The following is a 25,571-nucleotide window of genomic DNA, read 5'->3' as shown; positions in this document are numbered from 1 at the left end:
GTTAGCTTAAACTGTTAAATTTACAGTTACTATGCATTAAAATACCACACAGTCGTTATAATGAGCTTGCTAGTAATTTGTGGTTTTAAGGATTTAGTACCTCAGGTTGGAGTGATTACTGGTCTTTTATATGAAAAAGGGAGGAAATAAACTTGGTAAGGAAAAGAAGGACTGAGTAAATGTGCCAGAAATTTACTTTATTGGCGTAAAGTTCCTAACAATATTTAGCTCTCTAGCCTCCATTCCAGTACAGTGATTATTGTTTTGGCTAACCTGAAGATACTTGAGAGTTAAAATGTAACCTCCCATGCTGGAGTTCATCATTTAACTGCAGACGGCACATCCTCGAATTTTTGTGTTGATAGTCAGCAGACTTATACCCAGACAGGCATCCATAAAGTTGTTTCACGTCTTTCTCGTACTGCATCTATTTGATAACTTGTTGAAATGTCCAAAGACGCCTATTACTGTGACTCAGGCAGATCTCAAACATGCTAGCTTAATGTTTTGATGTCAGAGACATCTGATTTCAAATTCTCACTCAAGGCATGTAGAAACATATTTTCATGTCCTTGAATATCTCACTATATGTTGGCTTGTGGGTAGGAAAACCACTCTTCTGTACTGGTCAATTAACAGGTTGGGACATTTGTGATTAAGTGGAAATTGTCTCCATGTAATGCATTTAAAGAAATTCACTTTTCAATGTTTAAACATAGATTTTTGTTAGCTTAAAAAGAAATTAAAATGGGTCTAAAAAAGTAACTCTGAAATCTTACCTTAACAAGTCTAGAACAATTTTTTTCATTGCATTATTTTACTACATTATCAGTCTTGAAGAATATATGAAAAATCCTTCAGAACATTGTGTGACAAAGGTAATGTTTTGGACTTGTGGAGTGTAATCTACCTCTACCAGGTCACATAGATCAAGAAGCACTTAAGAATCCTACTAAATTAATAATTCAGTTTTTAATACTCTATAATTACTTGTACTGTGAAATTTTTCCAACGACATCTAATCTGTTTATTACAAAGCTAAAGATTTATTTAGAGCTGATAAACAGTGCCAGTTTTCCCTTATGGAGCCCCTCATCTCAAAATAGTAACTGTGCCTAAGTGCCATCTACATTGTAAAGTTTGCTTTCACATGTGTACTTATTAACTGAAGTTGAATCGGATGAGGTGAAGTGACCAATCAGGGATGCTTCCATTTGTGCTTTTATGGGTATTTCAGCTCTGCCACAGTAATGTCATCTTGGGGTCTATTTCAGTTCAACAGCCTGCTTCAGAACAGCCATGACAATTACTAGGACATGCTAGATGGATGTTAACAGAGGAAAAGATGGATTCGATTTTTAATCATTAGACAAAGATTCCCACGATTCCTTGTCACTTGTGGTTCCAGCTGCGGTCTCTGTGGGGTTATCCCCCACAGAATCGACTACGTCATTGCGGTTTGTCAGCTGATCCCAGGTTACTTTACACTTCCTATTCTGGGGCTTCCTCCTCCTTCCCAACAGTTCAGCAACGAGTATACCACACACATTTTGGCAACAATGAATGGGATTGTGAAGTAAAACAAGAGATTGACCAGGTGCCTTTTATCTCATGTATATGAATTAATTGCAAAAAACATCCAGTGTAAACCAAAGTAGTTTGGCTTATAGGGAGACTTACTTCACATGGAAGCCATTCTTGTGAAGTGGCAGTTGATAAAATTGGAAAAATAGCATCTCAAATTCGGAAAATTTTCCCCAGGGCCCTCAGCCGTTTATTCTCCACACATTATTCTGGTTTCCTTCTTTGCATGAAATTACTGACGATAATGCCACGCTCTCAGTACCCATCTTAAAATATTAGAAATCATTGCAGATAGTTAATATCCTTTTGTAGTGATTTATACAGTTCCTATTCCCCTCTTATCTAACCCATTCTGAAAAGTAAAGTCTATTTGCAATGGTTACCTTTCATGGTTACTGATAGGCCAAGCCTCCCATAAGTACCAGTCAGAATAGGTTTAGCTGCTGTGGGAGTCTTGCCCCTTTTAATTGATCAGTTCGTGGAAACTGATGTAACAGTGTTAGGGTAAGTAGGTCAAGCACTTTCAGAGACACTTGGTTATTAGAGTAAAAGGTCATTAATCCTCTTTACGTAGTCAAATGATATGGCCCTCATTTTGGATTATTTTTCAAATCTGTATTTGAAAATGTGCTACGCAGTATTATAAAATTTACTGAGGTGTATTAAAGTTACCACTTTATAATAGTTTACCTTGTGACGATGAGTAACACTGCTGCTTCCTAGCTGTATTTTAAGGCCTGGAAAATGTAAACAATATGAATCTGTATGTTAAACCTCTCAGTTGCAAAAAGATTTTGATATAAAGGTAAATTCCTCTAAGGTTTATGTTATGCTTCTTTACTGTTTTATCCCTGTCTTTTAATTCCAGTGTGGTTGAATCTCTGATGTGCATTTTTTTCCTCTCTTTGTGTCTGTGCTCTTGAACGTATATTTTTCAGAAATCTGCTATATGTGAACCCTCAGAGTCTGAACTTTGCCAACCGCCAAGGCTCCGCCCGCAACATCACCGTGAAAGTGCAATTTATGAACGGAGAAGATCCAAGCAATGCAATGCCGGTACACAATGATTTTCCAGAACATGAAGATTGTTGTTTTTGAATTTTAGTCAAGCTATGAATGTAATATCTGTCAGATGTTTTAGTGTCTTGGCAACTTTTATTACGCAGTTGGTAATAATTAAAAAATACATTTTTGATTATCTGATTTATTGTAAAACTGTTGTTTATTCCTCAGGTAATATTTGGGAAGTCAAGTTGTGCTGATTTCTACAAAGAGGCCTACACTGCAGTGGTGTACCACAACAGGTGTGTTTTGGTTGAAATAAGCTACATGGTGTGCTGTTCCAAACGCGTCGTCAAAAATCAACTCTACTTAGAAAAATCAGGAAAAAGGATGTTAACCTTGATCTGTATCGAAATGAGAGAAAAACATATCCTAAAAGACAAAACACAAGCAGATCAGGTAAAACATCCTCATTGTTTTGAGGACAAAAATCAAGCATTTAGGAGAAAAAACCCCCCACTGCAATCCAAGGAATATATAGAATAGCATGTATTATTTACCAAAGTTGTAAAGATATTTTCTTAATTTGCATGTTTTTTATTCTTTTATATACTTTACACTGTTCAAAGTCACAACAGAAATGCATCCATCCATCCATCCATCCACTAAACCAAATCAATGACACGAAGGGTGGGAGGATCCTATCCTAGCGGACACTGGGGAAAATATCTGGTAGATAAAGACAAAAACGGTTGACGTTCACATTCACATCTATAGGCAATTTAGAATCACCACTTAATCTACCACGCAGAAGGCAGCCAGAGTACCTGGAGAGAGCCCACTCAGGAACAGGGGGAACATGCAAGTTCCTCACAGAAAGGCACCAGGTTGCTTTCAGGTGTGGACGCAGAGCCTTCTTGCTGTGAGGTGACGGTGCTGATCACTGCACCAGCATGCCAGCTTACAAAGGCCAGAAATTTAAAAGGTGGGGAAAAATCACCACTACTTCAACATCACTGTAAAGTCTGCACTTGTCCTACATTCAGTGCTGTTTTTTTAGAAATGGGTTAAGTTCATTTTTAGATGGTTTCAAGTGGTGTTCATTTTAATAACTAGTGTAAATTGTTGAACGTGCCTTTGTTGTTGTTTATAATTATCTCAGTGACAGTAGCACTTTGACTAGGAATTTGCTGCAAAAGAAGAAATGTCAATACAGTTTGCATTTCGCTTAGAACTAGCACAAAATATTTTACCATGTATATCTCTAAAAATAAGAAATGCCTTAAGAAAGAACTGCTTTCTCCATCTTGTATTTGCTGTTGGTCTTAATGGAGGTTGCCCTGCCAATAACCTACAATAATTTCCGATAAAAGTTTCTCCTGATGCTGTTTTTGCTCCAGGATTTTTCCTTTTCTGGTCCAGAACCAAACTGTTTCTTCCCATGAGAAATCAGTTGCCTTCTATGACCCTTTTAAGCAGTTTGGGCTGTTTCCATCCTTGAAGCTATCTTAGTAGATCTGTTGATGGGCTTACTATAGCTGTGGTTGTTTGTTTCTGAAAGTTTCCTCCTGAGGGACTTGTAAGAATTCAGCTGAAGTGAATAATAATGTGTTTATATAATTTCTTTGTTTTTAGATCACTTGAACCCCTGCTTTACTTGAGACAAATATTCCCAAGTTAAAAATTGAGGGTGGAAATGGAATATGTTTAGGTCAATTGATATAAATATTTGTAATTGTGGGGGTGAAAATGGAGCACGTAAGCCTGTTAAGCCGGTTTATAAAACAACAGGCCTAATGTATTCAATATTCTTTGCAATTAACTCTCTAAAAGCCTTCTGGGAAAGCATTGAGAAAAGCCTTTGCATATTTCTGACTGACATGTTCTCCCTTCAGTAACATATACTGATCACCAGTATTGAAGAGGTGTTAACCAGTGAGCAGGCAGTTGGTAGAACAGCGCACTTGCACATTTGATACAGCTAAGAAACTCTTCCACTGTTCTCTATGCCTAAGCTGTGCTTATACGGTGTGTTCAGACAGTGGAAGATCTATAGTTAAAGTGGCTGTAGCTGGAACCATCAGCCAAGTGAAGCAACATCGAGATAGCGGCCTGAACTGTACGATATGCCTACACAGTTTAATCGATTGAGTGCAAGCCACTCAAAAGAGATTTGTCCTCAATTATCTGACTCTAAAATGATCAGTTTGTGATGCTCATGAAATTCTTTTTGTTTTTTGTTTTTTTTACTAATTGATGTAGATCTCCCGACTTTCATGACGAGATTAAGATCAAACTGCCCGCCTCTCTGTCAGACCACCACCACATTCTTTTCACCTTTTACCATGTCAGCTGCCAGCAGAAGCAGAACACACCACTGGAGACCCCTGTGGGATACACGGTAGGTAAAATCATGTGATAATGCACGTGTGTATAATTCCAAATTTGTGCTCTGTTCTTTCATAGCTGTGAATTTAGACACGCCCACTTCAAACCCCATTTGCAAAAAGACACAAATGAAAGAAATTTAACTGAAAATAGCACAAGTACAACATATGAAAGGGTGAAAAGGGTGATTCATTTATTTAGAGAGATGTTTACACAGCCTACAAATCTTTTTCAAAACAGTCACTCACATTCTCCTGGTGAATTTAGAAGATGTATGTGTATTGTTTATCATTTATCTCTCTCTTTTTGTGTGCAGTGGATTCCCATGTTGCAGAACGGGCGTCTGAGAACGGGACACTTCTGTCTGCCCGTGTCTCTGGAAAAACCACCGCAGTCCTACTCTGTTCTCTCCCCAGATGTAAGATGCATTTTTTAAGCTTATATTGAATGAAACAAGCATAATGCAGAGAGATGAGCTAAAGGAGAACTTCTAATGTTTCTATATTAAATATAACTAGTGTGCTGTATATGGGATTCCCAGGATGCACTTCAGAAATCATTATTATATAATACTGCATTATCACAAGCAAATCAGATAACCTGGCCCTTCCCTTTCATTGTTTCTCTCTGTTATGTAAGTGCCACTCGGATTTACTCTCCCATTATTGTACCTTCAGGTCCCTCTCCCGGGCATGAAGTGGGTAGACAACCATCGAGGAGTGTTCAATGTAGAAGTGGTTGCTGTTTCAACCATCCACACACAGGTAATAGTACTCAGCACAACAGCTTCACAGTAGCTACAGTAGTTTTGTGCATTTTTCAGATTCATTAGTTAAATTATGTCCTAGAATGTAAAACCTTAGAATAGCAACATAACCTGTTATTTTGAAACAAAGATGGACAGATTTATTATTGTAATGTGACTCAAAATATTTCACTTAACGTTAATAGAAAAAACATTATTTTCACACCTAAACTGTAATTCCTTCCCAGCACCAGTTCATTAGGTAGTGACTCTTACCTTGCCAGTAATTTACTGAGGCCTACTCCATCTCTGATTCGACTGTGGTGTTGGGAGGGGCTTGACCATGGCTTCTAGGAACCCAGCTGGGACTAATGTGCTCATAAATCACTGTTCTTGGCACAGATTAGACTTGCTGGATTCTCCTGTGTACTTGTAGTAATGTTCGGCTTGCGGTTTTTACTCGGGGAGCCAACTTGCTGGTTTAGCAAAGAATACAGAAGAATAGATCCAAGCTTACTTTTGTTGACTTTCTTCCCCTTTAGCTTTTTCATCCTTGTACGCAATTGTGTTTTCTAATTCTTGCCCTCTTCTTCTCTTGGTATTTTTTTTTCTATCCATTAATCTTTGTCACATTTCTTTCTTCCTTTCTCTCCTTTTTACGTGATTTTCTCTGTTTGCCACTTCCACATTATGGTACCGACATTTGTTTTTGCCAAAAAACTTTCTCTCTCTTATTAACCTCATCTCTACCCCCATTCTTCCAACTCTCCATCATTAGGACCAGTACCTGGATAAGTTCTTTGCATTGGTGCATGCCCTGGATGAGCACATGTTCCCAGTAAGGATAGGAGACATGCGAATCATGGAGAACAACCTGGAAACTGAGCTCAAGTCCAGCATTGCAGCACTAAACTCGTCCCAACTGGAACCAATAGTTCGATTCCTTCACCTTCTACTTGACAAGTTGGTGTTGCTGGTAGTGCGCCCGCCCGTCATTGCTGGACAGATAGGTATGATAAAGGCCTGCACCAGATAAAAACGAAAGGCTACACTTGTAATTATGTTAACTAGCAGAAAGCTCTTCTTTTTGTCTTTAGTGAATCTTGGGCAAGCATGTTTCGAGGTGATGGCCTCCATAGTGAACCGGCTTCATAAGTACCTGGACACCAGCCAGGACATGCACGGCCGTAACAGCCTGCTGTCTTCATACATCCACTATGTCTTCCGCTTGCCCAGCACCGACCCCAACTCACCCTCGCCAGGTACAGTGACTACCGTGTCCTCCCATTTTTCTTTATCCTGAATCTTCTATTTTCTCCTTTTGAGTTAACCCCTTTCAACCCTTAACTCATCAAATCTTCCTGCCATAATTTTCTTTTTCTATTTCTTTTCATCTTTTACTATTTTTTCCTCCCACATCCATTTTGTCTTCTCCCTGCTCAACACAGACACCAACTCATCCTTAACAGGTAGATATGGCCAGCGTCTGTACATCACAACAGATTTAGCCTTTGGATAAAAGTTACAGTTGTTTTTTTGGTGTATTGGCTTGTATTTGGTATATACAGGTTTTGGTTTTTTTTTGCAGTGGCTTTTGTTGTTAAACCATCCACTGCCAGAAGTGTTAATAAACTACTCTGAAATAATGGGTTCATTACTGTATGGTTAGGTGCAGTGGCTCATCAGAGTCCTATTTTCCTCATTTTCTTTCTGTTGTGTGTTGCCAAAGGCCCAGGAGGGTTGGGAGGTTCGGTTCACTATGCCACCATGGCTCGCTCAGCTGTTCGACCAGCCAGCCTTAACCTCAACCGCTCCCGTAGTCTTAGCAACAGTAACCCCGACATCTCCGGTACGCCCACCTCTCCTGACGATGAGGTCCGCTCCATCATTGGCAGCAAGGTAAGGTCTTCAAGTCATACATGACCCTATAACCTGTTTTCTCTGAGTGGTCATTCAGTTTTCTGTTAAATCTTTAACGAAGCACGAAGTAAAATTCTTACATGTGGTCCAAATGTGGCCTGAACCCACGCTTATATTTTTGGGAGCACTTTGCTCTAAATTTGGCTCATACATACTCCATGTGGATGTCAGATACTGTAGTTAATTATTTAACACTGTTGTAATGTAGGAGCTCTTGCTCTGTGATGTATTTTTAGACAGACTCGTGTAAGGTATTTGTACTGAATATGTGTATCTTAAACCACGCAAGGTAGAGGCCTCCCTCTGCACAGTGACCCACAGTTTTATCAACATGTAAACTGCATGAGCGTTGTGCAAACACAAGCTTGAACATCTTATCTCTCCAACCGTTGTACCAGCAACCTGTCACATACATACACATATACTCACTCACTCACATGCTATGCACAAATAATGCTTATTATGCATTGTGAAAAATGTACGTTGTATTTAGGTTAAAGTCAAATCAGTCAAGATCAAATATTGTTCCAATAGCCTTGTCTTTTCTGAGGACTCTAACAGTAGCATAGACTCTTCAGTCTATTTTTGATTTCTTTGTGCCTTTTTATTTCATTTTATTCTTTTAATTGAGGTCATGTATTTTGTCTCATATAATTTGGGAGTTCCCACTTCAAACTTTTTTTTTCATTTAACCCCCTCAAAAAACCCAACAAATATGTGAACAGTGACTGAACGATGTAATGTGCCTTTCTAATGGTCTTGCTATACTTGTAACCATGACATGATGGATGCAGCCCCTTTTTTGATGAATGTTTCCTTTTGCTGCTAATACTTAACTAAACCTTTCTTCTCTTGTCTCTTAGGGAGGGGTAGTTGTTGTTTGGGGGGGGGGGGGGGGGGGTTAACGCAGAGAAAGAAAGGGAGAGAGAGAGAACCTTTGTGCTTTGCTCCTATGTGGTGATGATTTTTAATTTACTGACAGCTAACCGTTTTGAGGCCCTTGGCATCGTCCAGCTGTCCTGACCTCTGAACCTCTTTAACTTGTCATTATTCCTTCCCTCCTCCTTCTCCCCCCCGTGCTGCTCGCTTGTTCCCTTGCTTCCCGCCTGCCTTGTGTCCTTTGACCCTGGCACCCCTAGGGCTTAGACCGATCCAACTCGTGGGTGAACACCATGGGCTCTAAGAGTGCCCCCTGGGGATCCAGCCCTGGGTCCGCTCCAGAAACCATGCAGGTGGTTTTATGAATGCCCCGTCCTCCACTTTGCCTCACAACAAAAACAACCTACACTTAAGGGATACTGAGATATTTGGAGTTTTGGCTTATTTGTGTGCTTTGCTGGAATCATTAATAGCGAGGCATATCGGGTATATCAGTGCTTATCCATTCTAAGGTTTTTCATTTTTGTGTCTTTTTATTTTGTCATGCTCACACCTTTCATTAATATTTTCAGCCTATCCTTCAAGCTCTTTGCAGTGGTTTTAAGTGACCTGGCTGTGATGCCGACCACATTTTGCTTTTTTAAAAATTCAAAGTACACATATTTCTAAACCACACACAAAGTGGCTAGTATCAAAGACACTAAAGACAAAGACATAAAAGACCAAAACTTCAGAATATTACAGTATTCTGTTATACCTCAAGTCACAACCCTCCCATTAATCCCATACGTGGGAGTCACAGCCGCCTCCATGACCCTCCAGTCATGTTAGTCTTAGGTGTCAGCCCTCTTTGCGAATCACATCTAACACATCTCTTCTTTTCTCTGTATCTGCATTAAAAGTAGCCAAAATTAAGATATATCCAAAAATAGGCCAGAGCAATCCATGGTAGCAGTTTCTCAGATATTGTTGACCTCTCTTCTAGGTTTACTGTGGTTAGTCATTGCTAGCCTAAATCCAACACAATCTTTCATAGAATAATTGGGTTGGTAGAGAAAACAAGAGAGTTGTGTTAGAAATCCATCAGCAGACTAGTTGTTCTTTTTTATGTTTTTTTTTTTTTTTTAAATTTATCTTTAACCCCCCCCCCCCCCCCCCCTTTCTTTTTTTTTTTTAAATTTCCCTTTTTCCCTCTCTGGATTTCCTCTGCTCTCAGCTAGTTAACCTGCATGACCCTCTCCTAACACCCCTCATTTCAACCACAGTTCATTTATTTCTGGAGCATGGTATATCTGTGAGTGTGACTGTGCATCTACGTGTGTGGTCTTTGTCTGCCTCAATTTCCATCTTAATGTGATCTTAAGTCCTCTGTCATTTTAAGTTGTCATAACATATTAATTTAATTAATATAAAATATAAAAATAAATGGGCATATTGTAGCCATAGAATCACACCTAGCTTACCACAGTAAATGTGCATAGACTGGCAGAGCACATTCATAATAAGCATTTAGCATGGGATGTTGTCCACCTACCTGCAATAAAACCATCTCTAAGGTCTTGTATTTACCTGGAGGGATGCAGAATGGCTCATTATTAAGCAATGGCTAGAGTGTTGCACAAAAGCATTATTAATGTTGAGACTACATTTGATTGCACTTTTCTGTAGCCATTTTGCATCTCTACCATAAGATGCTCAAACTATTGATGTATCAGCTGTTTTAGATTATGGGTACAATGCTTTTTAAGTGCTGTGGCCCTGTCCTGTGTCTGTTGTTTTGTGTCTTCATGTATGAAAATGTCCAACAGATCACAAAAATGTGCGCGTGTGTGTGTGTGTGAGGGGGCTGTGTTACTCAGCACGCACGTTTTGCCTGTGTGCTGAGGAAGAAGGTGCAACCCCACTCTCTCGTTGCTCCTCCACTAACCTTGCTGTCACCGTTCCATTCATCCCACTCATAGGCCATGGAGCGCTGTGGCAATCGCATGTCTTCGCACACTGAGAGCGCCAGTTTCTTGCAAACTTTAACAGGACGGTTGCCCACAAAAAAGGTAGAGCCACTTGCACTGGGGGAGGAGCCGACCCCCAGCCACCTCTTGTCCTCCTCCTCCTCACCTGTCTTGTCTGTGGATGTGTGCCTCTGGATTGATTGATGTCGTATTTGGTTGTTGTGGAGTCTTGTTGAATGCCGTATGTCACCGATCTGCCTCTTGATGTATGAGGATATTTTGATGTGATGTGAATGTTGGTTGTAATCTGGCTAACACTGACTATTGGAAAGTCTTTTTTATTGTCCACCGCTCAGTCAGAGAGTGCAAATTGTATTTGGTTTTCATTTAAGAAAATCTGATACTGTTTGACTTTCAGTCAGGTGCTATGTTACCATAGGACATACTTACCAGTAAACATACAGACAGGTGGGTGGGTATGTTTAGTGTCTATCGGGACAAAGTTCATAATTTTCACTTAGGTTGAAAAAATTCAATTTATAATAGAATTTTCAAGCAGGTCTTGTTTACTTGGTGTTTTATACCAAGCTGTGTGTCTGCTATAACAACCTTAAACTCTTTAATAAAATATTTCTTTCCAGTAGGCAGTACAATACAGGTTTAAAATGATGTATTTAAGACTTACCAGTCTGATGAAAAGTCAGTATGTTAGCCAGACTTGTGGTGGATTTTAGTGTTGCATAAAATACACACAGCTCGAAAAATGTTATTTTTGCATAATAAGACGACCAAATGTAAAAAAAAATTAATAAATAAAAAAAATGTTTTTTGTAAAACTAGAATTATTTTTCTGACTTTAAAAGAGAGAAATGTATTTTAGCCATATATATTTCGCGCTACAAAATACTGCAGTTTCCATGGTGAAAGGAGTGCATCATTTGTTAAAAGCAAAAATGGTTGCACACGTCTATAACAGTTTTTCTTTATTATTAATATCTAACTTTGTCTGCAATGAAGTTCATTTTCAGCTTTGGAGGAGCAGAAGCTTTACTGGGCTGTCTTGTTCTTTCATATAGAGAATGTAGTACGCGTTCTTATTCATTCTATATTCCTGGTCACAACAGTTGATACCTGCTAGCAGGTTATGTCTGTAGCCAATCTAAAACTTCTTTTATGTCATAACCCACGAAAATAAATACATTTTGAGATCTATCTGACTAGATTATGCTTGGTTACTTTTTCTGGTGCCTCACATTATCTCTGTCTGGCTGTACTGCTTTCCCTTTCCCTCTCTGTCCATCCCTCTTTCTTTGTCTCTGTTTTGATTTTCTGACTCAGCTCTTCCATGAAGAGTTGGCTCTCCAATGGGTGGTGAGCAGTGGAAGTGTACGTGAGGGTGCTCTGCAACAGGCCTGGTTTTTCTTTGAACTCATGGTAAGAAAACAAAATCTGGATAAAGTGTAACATGTGTGGGTTGTTCTTTTTGTGTAAAAATAAAAAATAATACTAATAATGATAATAAAACTTGCCAACAGCTTATGTTTTAACCCAATGAACACCTTTACCTCAGGTGAAGAGTATTATCCACCACCTTTACTTCACTGACCGCTTGGAGTCACCCAGGAAGAACCGTTTCCCAGAACGCTTCATGGATGACATCACAGCTCTGGTCAGCACCATCGCTGGTGACATTGTGTCTCGCTTCCAAAAGGTAAATAATGACCCAGTTCTGTGAGTTTTGTAATTTCTGGATATTATTTTGTGGCATATTAAGTTTGGAGTTATAATTTCCAAGGCATGCCCTTGACATGTATAAAGCATGTTTTCTCATCCGTTCAGGATCTGGAGCTGGTGGAGAGGCTGAACTTGAGCCTGGCCTTCTTTCTCAATGACTTGCTGTCAGTTATGGACCGAGGTTTTGTCTTCAGCCTGATTAGGGCATACTGGAAACAGGTAAATGAGTTTGTTTTTCTCTGTCTTTTGGTTTTTAATTTTTAAATTGCCATGGCTGTCAGGATCAGTACGACTGAAAAAAAGCCAGGTGAGTGCCGAAATTTCTGATTAGGCCTTCATTAAACTATTTAAAGCGTGGATCTCCTTTTTGTGCATTTCAGCTTTATTCACAGCACTATGACTATAACAGCCTAATATGTGATGACATTTCAACACTTTCTTTTACTGCACATACTCTCTTTTTTTTTTTTTCTTTTTTTTTTTTTTTTAATATGTCAATGAGTATTTTCTATTGCCTCTTTCTAGGTGTCCACAAAGCTTTACGCTTTACAGAACCCAACCTTGGAGTCTTTGCGGCTTGATTTCTTAAGGATTGTTTGCAGTCATGAACACTACGTCACCCTCAACCTGCCCTGCAGCCTGCTCACACCACCTGCCTCTCCTTCCCCATCTGTGTCCTCAGCAACATCGCAGGTCAATTTTCACTCTTTTTGCCCTTAAAAGGCTGACACTCTGAAAATTTCAGCGTACAGATGTTAGATTTAAGTACAGTCAAAGTAATGACAGAGAACATTAATAGTGTCTCTTATCTCTCACAGAGCTCTGGCTTCTCCACACACGTCCAGGACCAAAAGATAGCCAACATGTTTGAGCTGTCTGTCCCCTTCAGAGAACAGCATTATCTGGCTGGACTGGTACTGTCTGAACTGTCAGTAATACTGGACCCAGACAATGAGGGGTGAGAAGATGTTTTAATTAAGAAAGATTCTAAATGTGAATGTGTTTTATTGTCTGAATCTTCCCGTGATTGAGCTGAAACATTCCAATTTGCTTCCTTTTAAATTTGTTTTGCTTCTTCTCTTACGTATTGTGTGCTGTAGGATGTTCGGTCTGCATAAGAAAGTAGTGAGCGTCGTTCACAACCTCCTTTCCAGCCACGACTCTGATCCTCGCTACGCCGATCCTGAAGTCAAGGCCCGTGTTGCTATGCTTTACCTGCCTCTCATCAGCATTGTCATGGAAGCACTGCCTCAACTCCACGATTTTACAGGTACAGGTGACATTTTTAGTATGAAGCAGCTTAAGAGTTAGCTAGAGTTAGCAATGTACAAATCTTTTGATTACTTTTTGATTATTTTTTTTTTCAAACCTTTACATTAGTTTAAATATTTTCTCAGGTCTTCTTTCAATTTTGTCAAGATAAATTCCTTATCAAAACGCAAATGTATTATATTCCTCAGTTTTTATCTTTGTCTGCTGTCTCATGTCTAATTATTTGGCAAATTATGTTCTTTCGTTTTTGTTTTATTAGAGTCACATAATCAGTGGGGTCGACCGGGCGGCCCTCAGGGGGCAGCCGTAGGCACCAGCGGAGAAGAGACAGAGGGAGAAGGTAACAGCATGATCAGTCAGACTGTCGCCATGGCAATAGCAGGCACTTCAACTGCATCTCCGATGTCCCGACCGAGCAGCTTCTTGCTCAACTCGCAGGTAATTTCCTGCAAGACACAGTGACTGTATCAATTTATCTGCAGTTAATGGAAATATCTCAGTGCCGTGTGCTGCTTCCTCCTTTTGTGTTCTGGCATTCCAGGCGAGTCGTCAGCACGGGAGCTTCTCAGCCGAGTCCAGTCGGAGCCTGCTGATCTGTCTGCTGTGGGTGCTAAAGAATGCTGATGAGCTAGTGTTACAGAAATGGTTCACAGACCTGTCAGTGTCCCAGCTCAACCGCCTTCTGGATCTCCTCTACCTCTGCGTCTCCTGCTTTGAATACAAGGTAACATCAACAATCACTGCCTAACAATTTGAGCTAATTAAGCATTAATTACCCACCTGAGATCGCACTGCGTACTGGGGGAATCTACATTGTGGGTTACGTCCACCTCTTCTGTTTATTTTCTATATTAAAATTGGGGGACCTCATGAGCCTGGATAATATTTCTGATTGAAACTTGGTGAAACTACAAAACCAAACTTTTGCATGTGCTCTAGTACTAACTTAACTAAAAATATTTTCACATTTACCATCTAACTTTACATTTCTTTTCAAAAGGTTCTATAATTATCTATTTCCTTCTGTGTGTTTCAAGCTCTTTATGCTATGCTGTGTGTTTGTTGTGCTGTGCTTGCATATTTGCTTTTCATGCTACTAACCCGCTTTGCTTGCTTGGTGCTTCGCTGCAAGTAACTTCCCTGCTGTGTGTGTTCTCTGTCCGTCCATTCACCCTCTACCTCATGGATACAAGGCCCATGTTGTGTTCACCATGCAGGGAAAGAAGGCGTTTGAACGCATGAACAGCCTAACCTTTAAGAAATCCAAAGATATGAAGGCCAAGCTGGAGGAAGCCATACTGGGCAGCATCGGGGCCAGACAGGAAATGGTGCGACGCAGCCGGGGGCAGCTAGGTGAGATTAAAACTTCAGGCACACTCACACAGTTGCAGGTAGGAAGAAATAAGAAATGCTGAGAAGCAGAATTTAAGGATTACACCAACGCTTACAATAATCAGTGTATTCTGCTTTTTCTCCTGGACACAGGTGCATGCATACATACGTGCATTCAGCTGTACCTTTTGAAAGTACTGGCTACAGCCAGTTTGTCACGTTTTTTGTGTGCAGGGAGCCTCTTTCATCACAGTTTAAAAATGAAACGGTAAATAATGTTTCCCCATCATCTAGAGCGGAGTCCATCTGGCAGTGCTTTTGGCAGCCAGGAAAACCTTAGATGGAGAAAGGACATGACCCACTGGAGACAAAACAGCGAAAAGATGGACAAGTATGGTTTTTTGAACTGTTGAAGGGCATTTTTCTGATTACTGTTTCATGCACAAAAAAACACAACACTTTTTTAATAATCTAAGGAGCTTGCAAAGAAAAGCGACTGGACTTCTTTAAGTTTCTTGAAGACATTCACCTCTCAGAAGTTTCTTCAGTTCTAAGACCAAATGGTGGAGAGTCCCAGGTATTTAAGCCCTAGTGGGAGTCTCCAAAGTCTCCACTGCCTCGGTTGTAGGTATGCAATTGAAGAGTGAGACCACATCAAAGGACACAAGAAGTCCAGTCGCTTTTCTTTCCAAGCTTCTTAGATTATTATGACCTGGATGACTGAGGACCTACACAGACATCTTTTTTAATGGCATTGTGGAACTTTATTCTCTTAGGGGCACATGCACGAGTCAGGTCTGTTTCCAATCACATTTTAAATTTACACAAAATAGGCAGAAGTTGAACTAAAAAGCTGGTCCCATTTCTGGTCCCAGCACTCAAGAGAAAGACACTCTAACAAGGTAAAGGACTTAAAGTTCAAAATGAACCTCAGATAGTGGAAAACCATGAGATGGAAATGTTTTTTCTTTCTATATGAAAAGAATCTCAAAGATTTCTCATCAGTCCAGATGTAAAGTTTGGCTTCATGGTCATATTCATTTTTTTGTGGCACCACTCCATTATTGCATCGTTATTTTCATTTAACAGTAAATTGTTTACTTATACCCTTTACAGGATGCCACTGCCAAGGTTTGGACAATGTACACAGTGGATTTTAAATGAAGCAATCAATATGTGATTGAAGTGCAGACTTTTAGCTTTAATTCGGGGTGTTTAACAACTTTGTTGTATGTAGTTTCACATTTTTAAAGACAAAAAAGGAATGGACTGACAAGGAGGTGATCAGTCACATGAGGTCTGATCCCACATTTTGCCGTGACAAAATAAGCAGATCAAAGATTCAAAACTGGTTCCAAGTGTTGGAAGCCAGAATGATGAGAACAGAAGCACATGGAGAAGGAGAGAATGAGCTCCTGATCCAAAGCATATGATGATGGGGCAGTGTTTTTACATTGCATATATATGCATTGGGGACTACATATAAAATCATTTCTAACTTTTGTTAAACCCTTTGAATGAAATCTGAAGGTCTGCACTTCAGTCAGGTTTTGATTTTGTTTATTTAAAATCCACTGTAGTGGTGTACAGATGCAGTTATGCAAAAAACAGTTATGATCCTAACTGTGAATTTAAGAATACATGCCCATTGCAAACACATTGTTATTTTGTGATGTACTTGTGTATGACTATGCAAACGTTGCCATGTTCAAGCAACAACTAAAAGTATCTCTATAACACGGGAGCTTAAAGCTTGAAGGTTTTGCATCTTTTTGCCAATATTTTTTGTCCGATGATGACAAAAAATATAGCATTATATCTTTTTGTTTTACTGTTTTAATTTTAATTCCTGTTCTTTTATCATTTCTGCTCCAGCATTTGTCTTCTGTTAATTTCCATTTGTTCTCTCATGTCACTGTGTGTTAATGTAGGAGTCACAGATCAGTCAGGTATTGTATGGTCCACATTTGCTGTGTGCTCCTTTAAATTCCTCCCTGCTTTAGTGCCTCTTTTAAGGTGTACTGCCGTGCATGTGGGAAGTCCGACAGGTGAAGTGGATGCAGACTGAACTGATTAGCTTGTATTTGATTCTTAGCTTTCACCAAGTCATGTACAGTTTTTTGAATTAACATAATTTTGAGTGAGATACTTTAACACTTTAGCAACTAATGCAATCAGTGATTTGTTCACATTCATTTCCTTTCCATTTTAACTTAAGTTCACACATGCACATCAGAGCACCAAGAGAATCCCCCTGATCCTGGCCCTGACCCTCAAATCCCCTGTCCCATCAGTCCCTCTGTCCTGGTAACAACAAACTCTGCATTGGGGTTGGTAGTGGTTGCAGTGGGCCTGTTCTGCTTTTTAACCAGTGTGCTTGTTTTTCTGGGGTCCTGACTGATGTTGCTCCCTGGTTGATGTTGCCGGGGGGAAAGTCAAATGTGGCAAAAGCTTTTTTGTTATCGGTCACTTATTCAGTTCTGTATTATTTCAGATGCTCAATCACAGGCATTTTAGGACATGTGACAAAATAAAAGTCACTGCGTTCTTCTTGTAGATCAGGAATAATGGGCTGCTTTTTTTCTAACTTTAAATTATGCCAGTCTTTTAATGCCTTTCATATTTCCTCTAAGAAAAGAGCAGATAAGTTTAGGCTAACTGTCTCTCAGTGTAGGGCTTTCTTGGATTTTGCCAGAAATAAACCAAATAGCGTAAACATACTGTTTTGTGTTTTAGACACAGCTGGCTGAGCATCCACACCACACATAACATGTTTTTCCTCTAAATTTTCTTCATTGTTCATGATTCTGTGCAGTGGATTAATGTGGTGACTGGAAGCTCATGCAGCACTCAGTGGCACATCATCAACACCGCAATGCATGAGTTCAGTTTGTGACGGCGTCGTCTTGTGTCTTTGCAGGACGAGGGCAGAGCTGGAACATGAAGCTCTTATTGATGGTAATCTCGCAACAGAGGCCAATTTAATAATACTTGATACTCTGGAGATTATTGTACAGGTATGTAAGCGAAGAAGACGTATCCACACTAAATGGAAACAGGCATATATTCCCAGTCAGGCTGTGTTCAGAGGCCTATTACAGCTGCTTATAAGTCCTTTTCCCTCCAGACGGCATCAGTGACGGAATCCAAGGAGAGTATCCTGGGTGGAGTGCTGAAGGTGCTGCTCCACAGCATGGCCTGCAACCAGAGCGCCCTCTACCTTCAGCATTGTTTTGCCACACAGAGGGCCCTGGTATCTAAGGTTAGACTACTGGGCTTTCTTTATGTGTGAAGCATGCTTATTTCATCTTCCAGGCTTACATAGTAATAAATACTTCTCTCTCTGCCTGTGTAGTTTCCTGAACTACTCTTTGAGGAAGAAACAGAGCAGTGTGCTGATCTGTGTCTGCGACTGCTGAGGAGCTGCAGCAGCAGCATAAGCACGATCAGATCCCATGCCAGTGCTTCCCTCTACCTCCTCATGAGGCAAAACTTTGAGATTGGCAATGTAAGTACAGAGGTGATGGGTTGAACAAGTTAGAACTGTGGAATGTGGCTGTACTATTACAAATAACATATTTGTTAACTTTAATTCACCTGGTTTATCTGAATACCAAACTGTGCAGTCATACCAAACTTTAGTTCAGTTACTGATGTATGCATTATTGAAAGCAGACTTTGTGCTAATATCTTTTTAGAAATTATATGTATAGTGTTTCCTTCTCTCTTCATATGTCAGTAGAAAGCCAACAGCTTTGACAACATGTGTTTTTTCTTTTTGCTTGAACTTTTAGAACTTTGCAAGAGTAAAGATGCAGGTGACAATGTCTCTTTCCTCGCTGGTTGGAACATCTCAGAATTTCAATGAAGAGTTCCTCCGTCGCTCTCTAAAGACCATCCTTACCTATGCAGAGGAGGATCTGGAGCTGAGGGAGACCACGTTCCCAGACCAGGTACTGGGTTAGCTATTTAGTTGTTTTCCATCACTGCTCGAAAAGGCAAAATATCCAGATTGCTGCTGATCCTATTTTTCTAATTTGATTTTCTCATGTGATTCTCTGGACCTTTTACTTTGCAAACATGTCATCATCCTGGAGAAGGAGCCTCTTTATCCTGAGCCGTATTTTCTTGCTTTCAGGTTCAGGACCTTGTTTTTAATCTGCACATGATCCTGTCTGACACAGTGAAGATGAAGGAACACCAGGAAGATCCTGAGATGTTGATAGATCTCATGTACAGGTACAAAACCCATGTGCAATGGAGTGATTTCTTTTGATTACTTATAAGAGCATTTATTAATTGTAGTTGGTTAGTCAATATCTGGTTGTGGGTGTGATTTCCTGTGTGGTCTGTGTGTGCATTTGCATTTTTGTCCACTTAAAGGATTGCGAAAGGTTACCAGACATCTCCAGACTTGCGGCTGACGTGGCTCCAGAACATGGCTGGAAAGCACTCTGAGAGAAACAACCATGCTGAGGCTGCTCAGTGTCTGGTGCACAGTGCTGCCTTAGTGGCAGAATACCTAAGCATGCTGGAGGACCGCAAATATCTTCCTGTAGGCTGTGTCACCTTCCAGGTAGGAGCATTCCTGTGGTATTGTTTGTGCACATGTCTCTCCTCTACAGAAACACATTTCTTGCAATGACTGTGCATGCACCATAACCTTCATTTGTTTTTAACATGTGTGGTTATGTGCTCTAGAATATTTCTTCAAATGTGCTGGAGGAATCTGCGGTCTCTGATGATGTAGTGTCACCAGACGAGGAGGGAATCTGTTCAGGGAAATATTTCACTGAGATCGGTCTCGTGGGTCTCCTAGAGCAGGCTGCTGCCTCTTTTTCCATGGTGAGAGATGGAAACATGAACCGATGCTTATTTCTTTGTTTTGTTTTTTTACCTGCTATTATTTAAAATAATTGTTCATCCTTCCAGGCCGGCATGTATGAGGCTGTGAATGAAGTTTATAAGGTACTGATCCCAATTCACGAAGCCAACAGGGACGCAAAGAAGCTAGCCACCATACATGGTAAACTACAGGAAGCCTTTGGCAAAATTGTTCATCAGGTAAACACACACACACAAAGTAGACTACTTCTTCAAATCACAACTCCCAGCAGTTTGTGGTGCCAAGCTGACAATGAATTTATGCAATTAAATTCTAAGATTAATGTTTTTTATATCTCAGTGTGACCCAGATTTATTGTTTTCATTGTCTAACTTCTGCTATGAGAAGATTAAATTTGGGATACACAAGGTTACTTTTGTTTTCTTTTTTCTTATGTAAATCCACCAAAGCTGTTTTTATAAATAAATTCCAGACAGTGTCAGGAGAATCGGGTCAGGAAATTGTCTGGAGCAGTCCATGTCAGATACCTTATCGCTGCTGGAAATACTCCATTTGTTTTTGGGGGTTTTTATGTGGCACAATGCCTGGGTAGAGGGTGCAGGAGGCAGGGCTTAAAGGAATTCTCCAGAAAGTCATGGGCTCTCTTCAAACATAGTTTTAATTGGACATTCATAGACTTTGTTCTATGGAGCTAGCAGGGCAAAAATTGTTTCATATTTATAATGCATGCTTTGCGTTCTCACATGCGGCTCATCCAAAAAATTGCTTGAGTGAACACAATTTAAGACGTGTGCGGTTGAATTAGAGTTAAGTAATTATGGTGTGGTATCAAGATCAGCACTTACAATGAAAAGGAGAATTATTTTTGTCACTGTCATATGAATATATGCACAAGTACACTTTTCTCACACAGATTAACTGTCATGTTAAACAGCCAGTGTAGATGGTATCAAGGCCAATTAACAAAAAAGGATGTTAGGAGCAAAGCTTCTTATCTGCAGGACTTTCAAAATGTACATACATCAGTCTCGATATGAGTCACTACACAGAAAAACAATGGATTCCAGTTAATGTTGCGTACACACCAGCTGTCACAGACACAGCTTTGCATGATCTTATCAGTTGGCAGTTAAATCCTAGTATTTATTTATGCCTGATACCCACCATGCTTTACTTTTCTGTGAAGTATGAACTTAAGCATGCATGACATTTTGGATTCCAGCTGTGGTTTTTTTAGTTGTATTTTTTGTTAAAGGCTAGTTGTGTGGATTGTGTGACACAGACGGGTTACAGTCATCTGGTGTGCAGAGCAACTGCTCTTGCAAAGCAGACTTTTTGATAGTGACAAAAACATTCATGTGTAAAGAAAGCATCCCTGATTTTTTGTTTGCTTGTTTTTTAAAGAATATTTCTGTCACACGCTCTGTTCTCCAGCTCAACAACTTAGTAACCTGGATTCGTTTCAAAGCGTTCATTCTCCTTATTGTAACATCCTTTGTATGTGTGTGTGCGTGTGCGCGTGTCGGAGGGCGTATGCGTCTTGTCGTTCACATGTCCTGTATTCTCTTTGTTACGCAGAGTACTGGCTGGGAGGTAGGTGACTAAACAGCTCCTGCTTGGCCCTGCTCATGTGGTTTATCTTTTTGTATTTTCTTTTTATTTACTCTCATCTTTTTATTTGCTAGCTGTTGGCATTCTTCTTCTTTGTTACATACATCCAAATCCATTAACATCTGCAGACAACATCAACTGTCTGCCCCTTTACCCGCTGGGGACGCTCGCTGTCTAAGCAACAACACCCTTCACCGTTTTCCTCTCTCCTCACTCTTCTTACACTGCAAGAGGAGCTTGTGTTTGTGTCTTTTTTTTTTTTTTTTTATTCTTTACATGTGACAGTGTTGACAGGCTGTGCATGGGAGCGACGGTGTGTGACACTAATGACAAAAGTCTCAGTGAATGCATCACCTGCACAATCCACCGTTTTACCCCCCTCCATTCCTCATCTTTTATGTGTCTGCTGGGTGTGTCGGTGGGCACACACGTGCATCAGCTGTCACACTTCATCTCATCTTCAACCACAGGGCTCGATTTCAGTGCACTGTTTTGACATGAAAGGTGTCTGTTAGCCTGTAGCCGTGGGGTCATTCTTGCCACACACAATTAAATGAGCCTTTTAACACGCAAGGTGTTGCAGACTTTGGGTCGAGGCTGGAACCAAATTCTCCAAAGGCAGTTTGATGTTTTCTAAGAGGGTTCAACTCACAGTAATCTCAGGATTACTTGATTTATCCCTTTTGATTTTGATTGGTTGTTATTCTTGCCCTTTCTTTTAATAGTTTAAACTAAATCGACCCCTGACTTTTGTTTCATGCATTCTGTCCCTTTGTTAACAGTATTAACCTCTGAGTTCTCATGGTCTGTTGCATGAATTGGACAGAGCACAGGAAGCGCACTGAGCGTGCATGGTGTGTTTCCGAGGGTTGTGGATTATTTGTTTTTTTTCCCCCTCACTTTTGTTTTTTTAAATTCTTCACTGTCTGCCTTTGCATGATCTGGATCCTCCACAATGAGTTTCTGTTCTTTCTCACAATCAGTGGAGATATTTTTACTGTTGTGTGTTAGTTTGTATTGTTTTTAAAATTCTCCGGAGGAACCCAATCCTGATTAAAATTTGTTCTGTTTTTTTTTTCCTTTTTGATTTCCCTGGTTGCCGACCCTTCCTTCCTTCTTTACTTAATTGTGTCTTGTGGTAAGTTTCTTAGTTTACAGGGTTTCCTTAATTACTGTTTAAAAACATTTTCAAATCAGTGGTTTAACTAGCAATACATGACTTGTATCTTTTTTGATATTCCCTTAAGTTACCCTGATGCTTTATCTAAACATCTTGTGCATCAAGTTGTGTAGCATTTGCCTCAGATTTTCACATCATTTTCCTTTTTCCTGCCATACACGCACTTACACACTGGGCACTCACGGTGTACCTGCTGATTGATTGTGGGGCTTCCCTTTGGATGTTTCTTTCCAAGTAGAGGTCTAAGCAAAAAAAAAAAATGGAGTTGATGGATGTTTTTCCTGTCAACAACTTCCAAAGATGTAACGGGGTGGTTGAGGTTGAAGTAGTTTTTGCCTTGTTTTGTTTCACAAACTTTTTCCCCTCCCGCTCCGTCTTTCTTTCTTTTTTTGTTATCTGTCTGTTTGTGACTTTAAGGCTTCTATTTAGAAAACTTTGGTGCTGCTTTGATCTGTGAGCTTGAGCTGTTTTGATTCTTAACATGGGCAAAAATTGCACACATGAAGAACACAAGCACTTACAAGCTGGGTGCAAAGGAGATGTCGAGTTCATGTTGACAACAATAGATACATTTCAGACACTGCGGGGTATTTCTTGGCTTAGATTGGGATTTTTCACAAAAGCACATTTGTGCTTGCATAATAAAGGCAATTCATCTGCATTCCTCGTTATAATTATATAGATTTTCTAGTGATTTCTGACCATTTTATAAACCCAAATGTCTACTGTGTTTACTTACAGTGGACCTTGTGTGTTTCTTTATTTTTGGCTTATATACTGTTATAATAATATTTAAACAGGACCAAACTGTCAAATAATGAGAAGCTAATAATATGAAAGTAATTCCTATGACCCAAAGGTCAGGGTTCAGATTTTTTTTTTCTATGCTTGCAGCTGCAGCACAGAAGCCCCACCCACATACTTTTCAAACCTTCTGATTGCAAGAATGCAGTCAGTCAGAAGAAAGTTTGCTTAAAAAGAGAGGGCTTGAAAGGAAAAGAGCTAAACCTGGCACTTTTTTCTTGCTGATGTTTGACCTAGTTTGCTTGGTACTTGACCCTGACTAATCTATTAGCAGGCCAGTATCATCACCCAATATTAGCTATTTGACAGTCGGTATTTGTATTTTAAATAACTGCTTGGTGAAAACGAAAAATGTAAAGAAGAGATTCTATTTGATATTGCATAGTTTGTCCACCAGAGGGCACTGTGCAACTTCCCAGAGTTGGGTAGAGAGCAAACAAGTAAATAAGCAACTACATATAACAAATTGTGTAGTTATTTATTTTATGGGATTTTTTTTTCTTTCAGACACATGAAACAAAAAGTCAGTCGATATATCAGAAGGTCAGATGTTTAAATGACAAAATATCAATATTTGTTTCGGCTTTAAAAATACTTGCTACCTGCCTGAGTTCTGTCAGGTCCTTAACTGCGGTGGAAAAGCTGCTGAGCAACCTTTTTTTTAAAAAACAAAAACAAAAAACAGGTTGTTGAAATCACATACTTTCTGTCTGAACCTTCAGTACACTCACATACAGCTTGTTGCAACTTTTAGAACAGAACCAACAGATTTAATCACATACTGCATGAAACTTCTAATAGTTATTGTTATATATGTAGCTATATAGCTACATATATATCAGATTGTAGGCATACCATTTCTTTCAGTGAACTATAACCTTTTTCTGTCATCTTTACCTCTGTGAAGAGAGCTGTAAAATCTAATAAAGTAAAAATACACAAATGCTTACTGTTCCACAGTATATCACAGTATGCTGTAGCAGGGTGATGGTGTTCTGCCTCGTTTTTAACCCATTTATCAATGTTTCCCTCTGCTTGTTCAGGATGGAAAGAGAATGTTTGGTACTTACTTCAGAGTTGGATTTTATGGTACGAAGTTTGGCGACTTGGATGAGCAAGAGTTTGTGTACAAAGAGCCTGCCATCACAAAGCTGGCTGAAATCTCTCACAGGCTAGAGGTAAGCTATGCTGTGCTCGCGTTCTCTCTCTATGAGTCTAATCGTTTTCTGTGAAAGAGTAAAATGTTCTGTTCTTCGTCTTTTCTGGTAGGGTTTCTATGGGGAGCGATTTGGAGAGGACCAGGTAGAAGTCATTAAGGACTCCAACCCTGTGGACAAGTGCAAGCTGGACCCAAATAAGGTTTAGTGTTGATAAATGAGATGAACATATGTTAAACGGATGGAAATGGTCTTAGCTAAAAAAAAAACCAACCCAAAAACATTTCTTACTGTAGGCATTCATCCAGATCACATACGTGGAGCCGTACTTTGACACTTACGAAATGAAAGACCGCATCACATACTTTGACAAGAACTACAACTTGAGACGTTTCGTCTACTGCACTCCTTTCACCCTGGATGGGCGAGCACACGGGGACCTGCACGAACAGTTCAAACGCAAGACCATCCTCACCACCTCCCACGCCTTCCCGTACATCAAGACACGGATCAACATCATCCACAAAGAGGAAGTAGGTCTACAGTCTGCCTGCTCTTCACAGGCAAATTCCACAAATGTTCAGCCTTTTCATGCAACCACTCTGTCACTCTTCCAGATTATATCCACACCGATAGAAGTGGCAATAGAGGACATGCAGAAGAAGACTCAGGAGTTGGCATTTGCCACCCACCAGGACCCTGCCGATGCCAAGATGCTGCAGATGGTCCTTCAGGGATCAGTAGGCACAACTGTAAACCAGGTAAGGTTTTGAATTTTTAGCATGCAACAACTGTTAGTTACAGCACTACTGATTCATAAAACTGAAAGCTGATGTTTATGAGATTGTTCTGTTTTTCCAAGGGTCCTTTGGAGGTAGCTCAGGTGTTCCTGTCGGAGATCCCCAGTGACCCAAAACTGTACAGACACCACAATAAGCTTCGGCTCTGCTTTAAAGACTTCACCAAAAGGTATGGATTGTCCTTCCTCTAGGCAGAAGTTGAAACCTTCTCCTCTCACCCTGTACAAGCTGTAAAAATGATACGATACCACTGATGTTGGTGCTATAGTTTTCACTTCACTCACCAAATTTGTTTTGACTTTCAGTCGATCATTTTATTTGAAACAGAGAACACGTGCTGTGTATTTACATAACAGTATCGCACTATA

General features: G+C 39.9%; 1 protein-coding gene across 25 annotated transcripts in view; it reads left to right on the top strand.

Annotated features, from left to right (window-relative positions):
- dock7 (dedicator of cytokinesis 7) overlaps positions 1 to 25,571 on the top strand; it is a 45,328-nt gene that overhangs the window by 17,088 nt on the left and 2,669 nt on the right. For 2 of the 25 annotated variants that reach the window (XM_063501350.1, XM_063501359.1), the window contains exons 15-50: positions 2,523 to 2,640; positions 2,818 to 2,888; positions 4,849 to 4,987; positions 5,291 to 5,392; positions 5,652 to 5,738; positions 6,498 to 6,729; positions 6,817 to 6,981; positions 7,168 to 7,188; positions 7,449 to 7,618; positions 8,779 to 8,871; positions 10,480 to 10,569; positions 11,806 to 11,901; positions 12,038 to 12,178; positions 12,307 to 12,420; positions 12,727 to 12,894; positions 13,020 to 13,159; positions 13,302 to 13,471; positions 13,733 to 13,911; positions 14,015 to 14,197; positions 14,667 to 14,826; positions 15,100 to 15,196; positions 16,737 to 16,754; positions 17,726 to 17,822; positions 17,933 to 18,067; positions 18,161 to 18,313; positions 18,600 to 18,758; positions 18,944 to 19,044; positions 19,189 to 19,381; positions 19,507 to 19,650; positions 19,738 to 19,869; positions 21,230 to 21,244; positions 24,290 to 24,424; positions 24,516 to 24,605; positions 24,700 to 24,936; positions 25,021 to 25,164; positions 25,266 to 25,372. In XM_063501350.1, coding sequence (XP_063357420.1) covers positions 2,523 to 2,640; positions 2,818 to 2,888; positions 4,849 to 4,987; positions 5,291 to 5,392; positions 5,652 to 5,738; positions 6,498 to 6,729; positions 6,817 to 6,981; positions 7,168 to 7,188; positions 7,449 to 7,618; positions 8,779 to 8,871; positions 10,480 to 10,569; positions 11,806 to 11,901; positions 12,038 to 12,178; positions 12,307 to 12,420; positions 12,727 to 12,894; positions 13,020 to 13,159; positions 13,302 to 13,471; positions 13,733 to 13,911; positions 14,015 to 14,197; positions 14,667 to 14,826; positions 15,100 to 15,196; positions 16,737 to 16,754; positions 17,726 to 17,822; positions 17,933 to 18,067; positions 18,161 to 18,313; positions 18,600 to 18,758; positions 18,944 to 19,044; positions 19,189 to 19,381; positions 19,507 to 19,650; positions 19,738 to 19,869; positions 21,230 to 21,244; positions 24,290 to 24,424; positions 24,516 to 24,605; positions 24,700 to 24,936; positions 25,021 to 25,164; positions 25,266 to 25,372 — 4,596 coding nt within the window. Of the gene's footprint in view, positions 1 to 2,522; positions 2,641 to 2,817; positions 2,889 to 4,848; positions 4,988 to 5,290; positions 5,393 to 5,651; positions 5,739 to 6,497; positions 6,730 to 6,816; positions 6,982 to 7,167; positions 7,189 to 7,448; positions 7,619 to 8,778; positions 8,872 to 10,479; positions 10,570 to 11,805; positions 11,902 to 12,037; positions 12,179 to 12,306; positions 12,421 to 12,726; positions 12,895 to 13,019; positions 13,160 to 13,301; positions 13,472 to 13,732; positions 13,912 to 14,014; positions 14,198 to 14,666; positions 14,827 to 15,099; positions 15,197 to 16,736; positions 16,755 to 17,725; positions 17,823 to 17,932; positions 18,068 to 18,160; positions 18,314 to 18,599; positions 18,759 to 18,943; positions 19,045 to 19,188; positions 19,382 to 19,506; positions 19,651 to 19,737; positions 19,870 to 21,229; positions 21,245 to 24,289; positions 24,425 to 24,515; positions 24,606 to 24,699; positions 24,937 to 25,020; positions 25,165 to 25,265; positions 25,373 to 25,571 lie in introns of those variants that run through there. The other 23 variants (XM_063501356.1, XM_063501351.1, XM_063501362.1 and 20 more) reach the window with 23 other exon arrangements.

This window comes from Pelmatolapia mariae, linkage group LG17 (assembly GCF_036321145.2).
Source record: "Pelmatolapia mariae isolate MD_Pm_ZW linkage group LG17, Pm_UMD_F_2, whole genome shotgun sequence".
Classification (NCBI taxonomy): domain Eukaryota; kingdom Metazoa; phylum Chordata; class Actinopteri; order Cichliformes; family Cichlidae; genus Pelmatolapia; species Pelmatolapia mariae.
The sequence above is the reverse complement of the archived record's forward strand: the minus strand, read 5'-3'. Positions and strand labels throughout refer to the sequence as shown.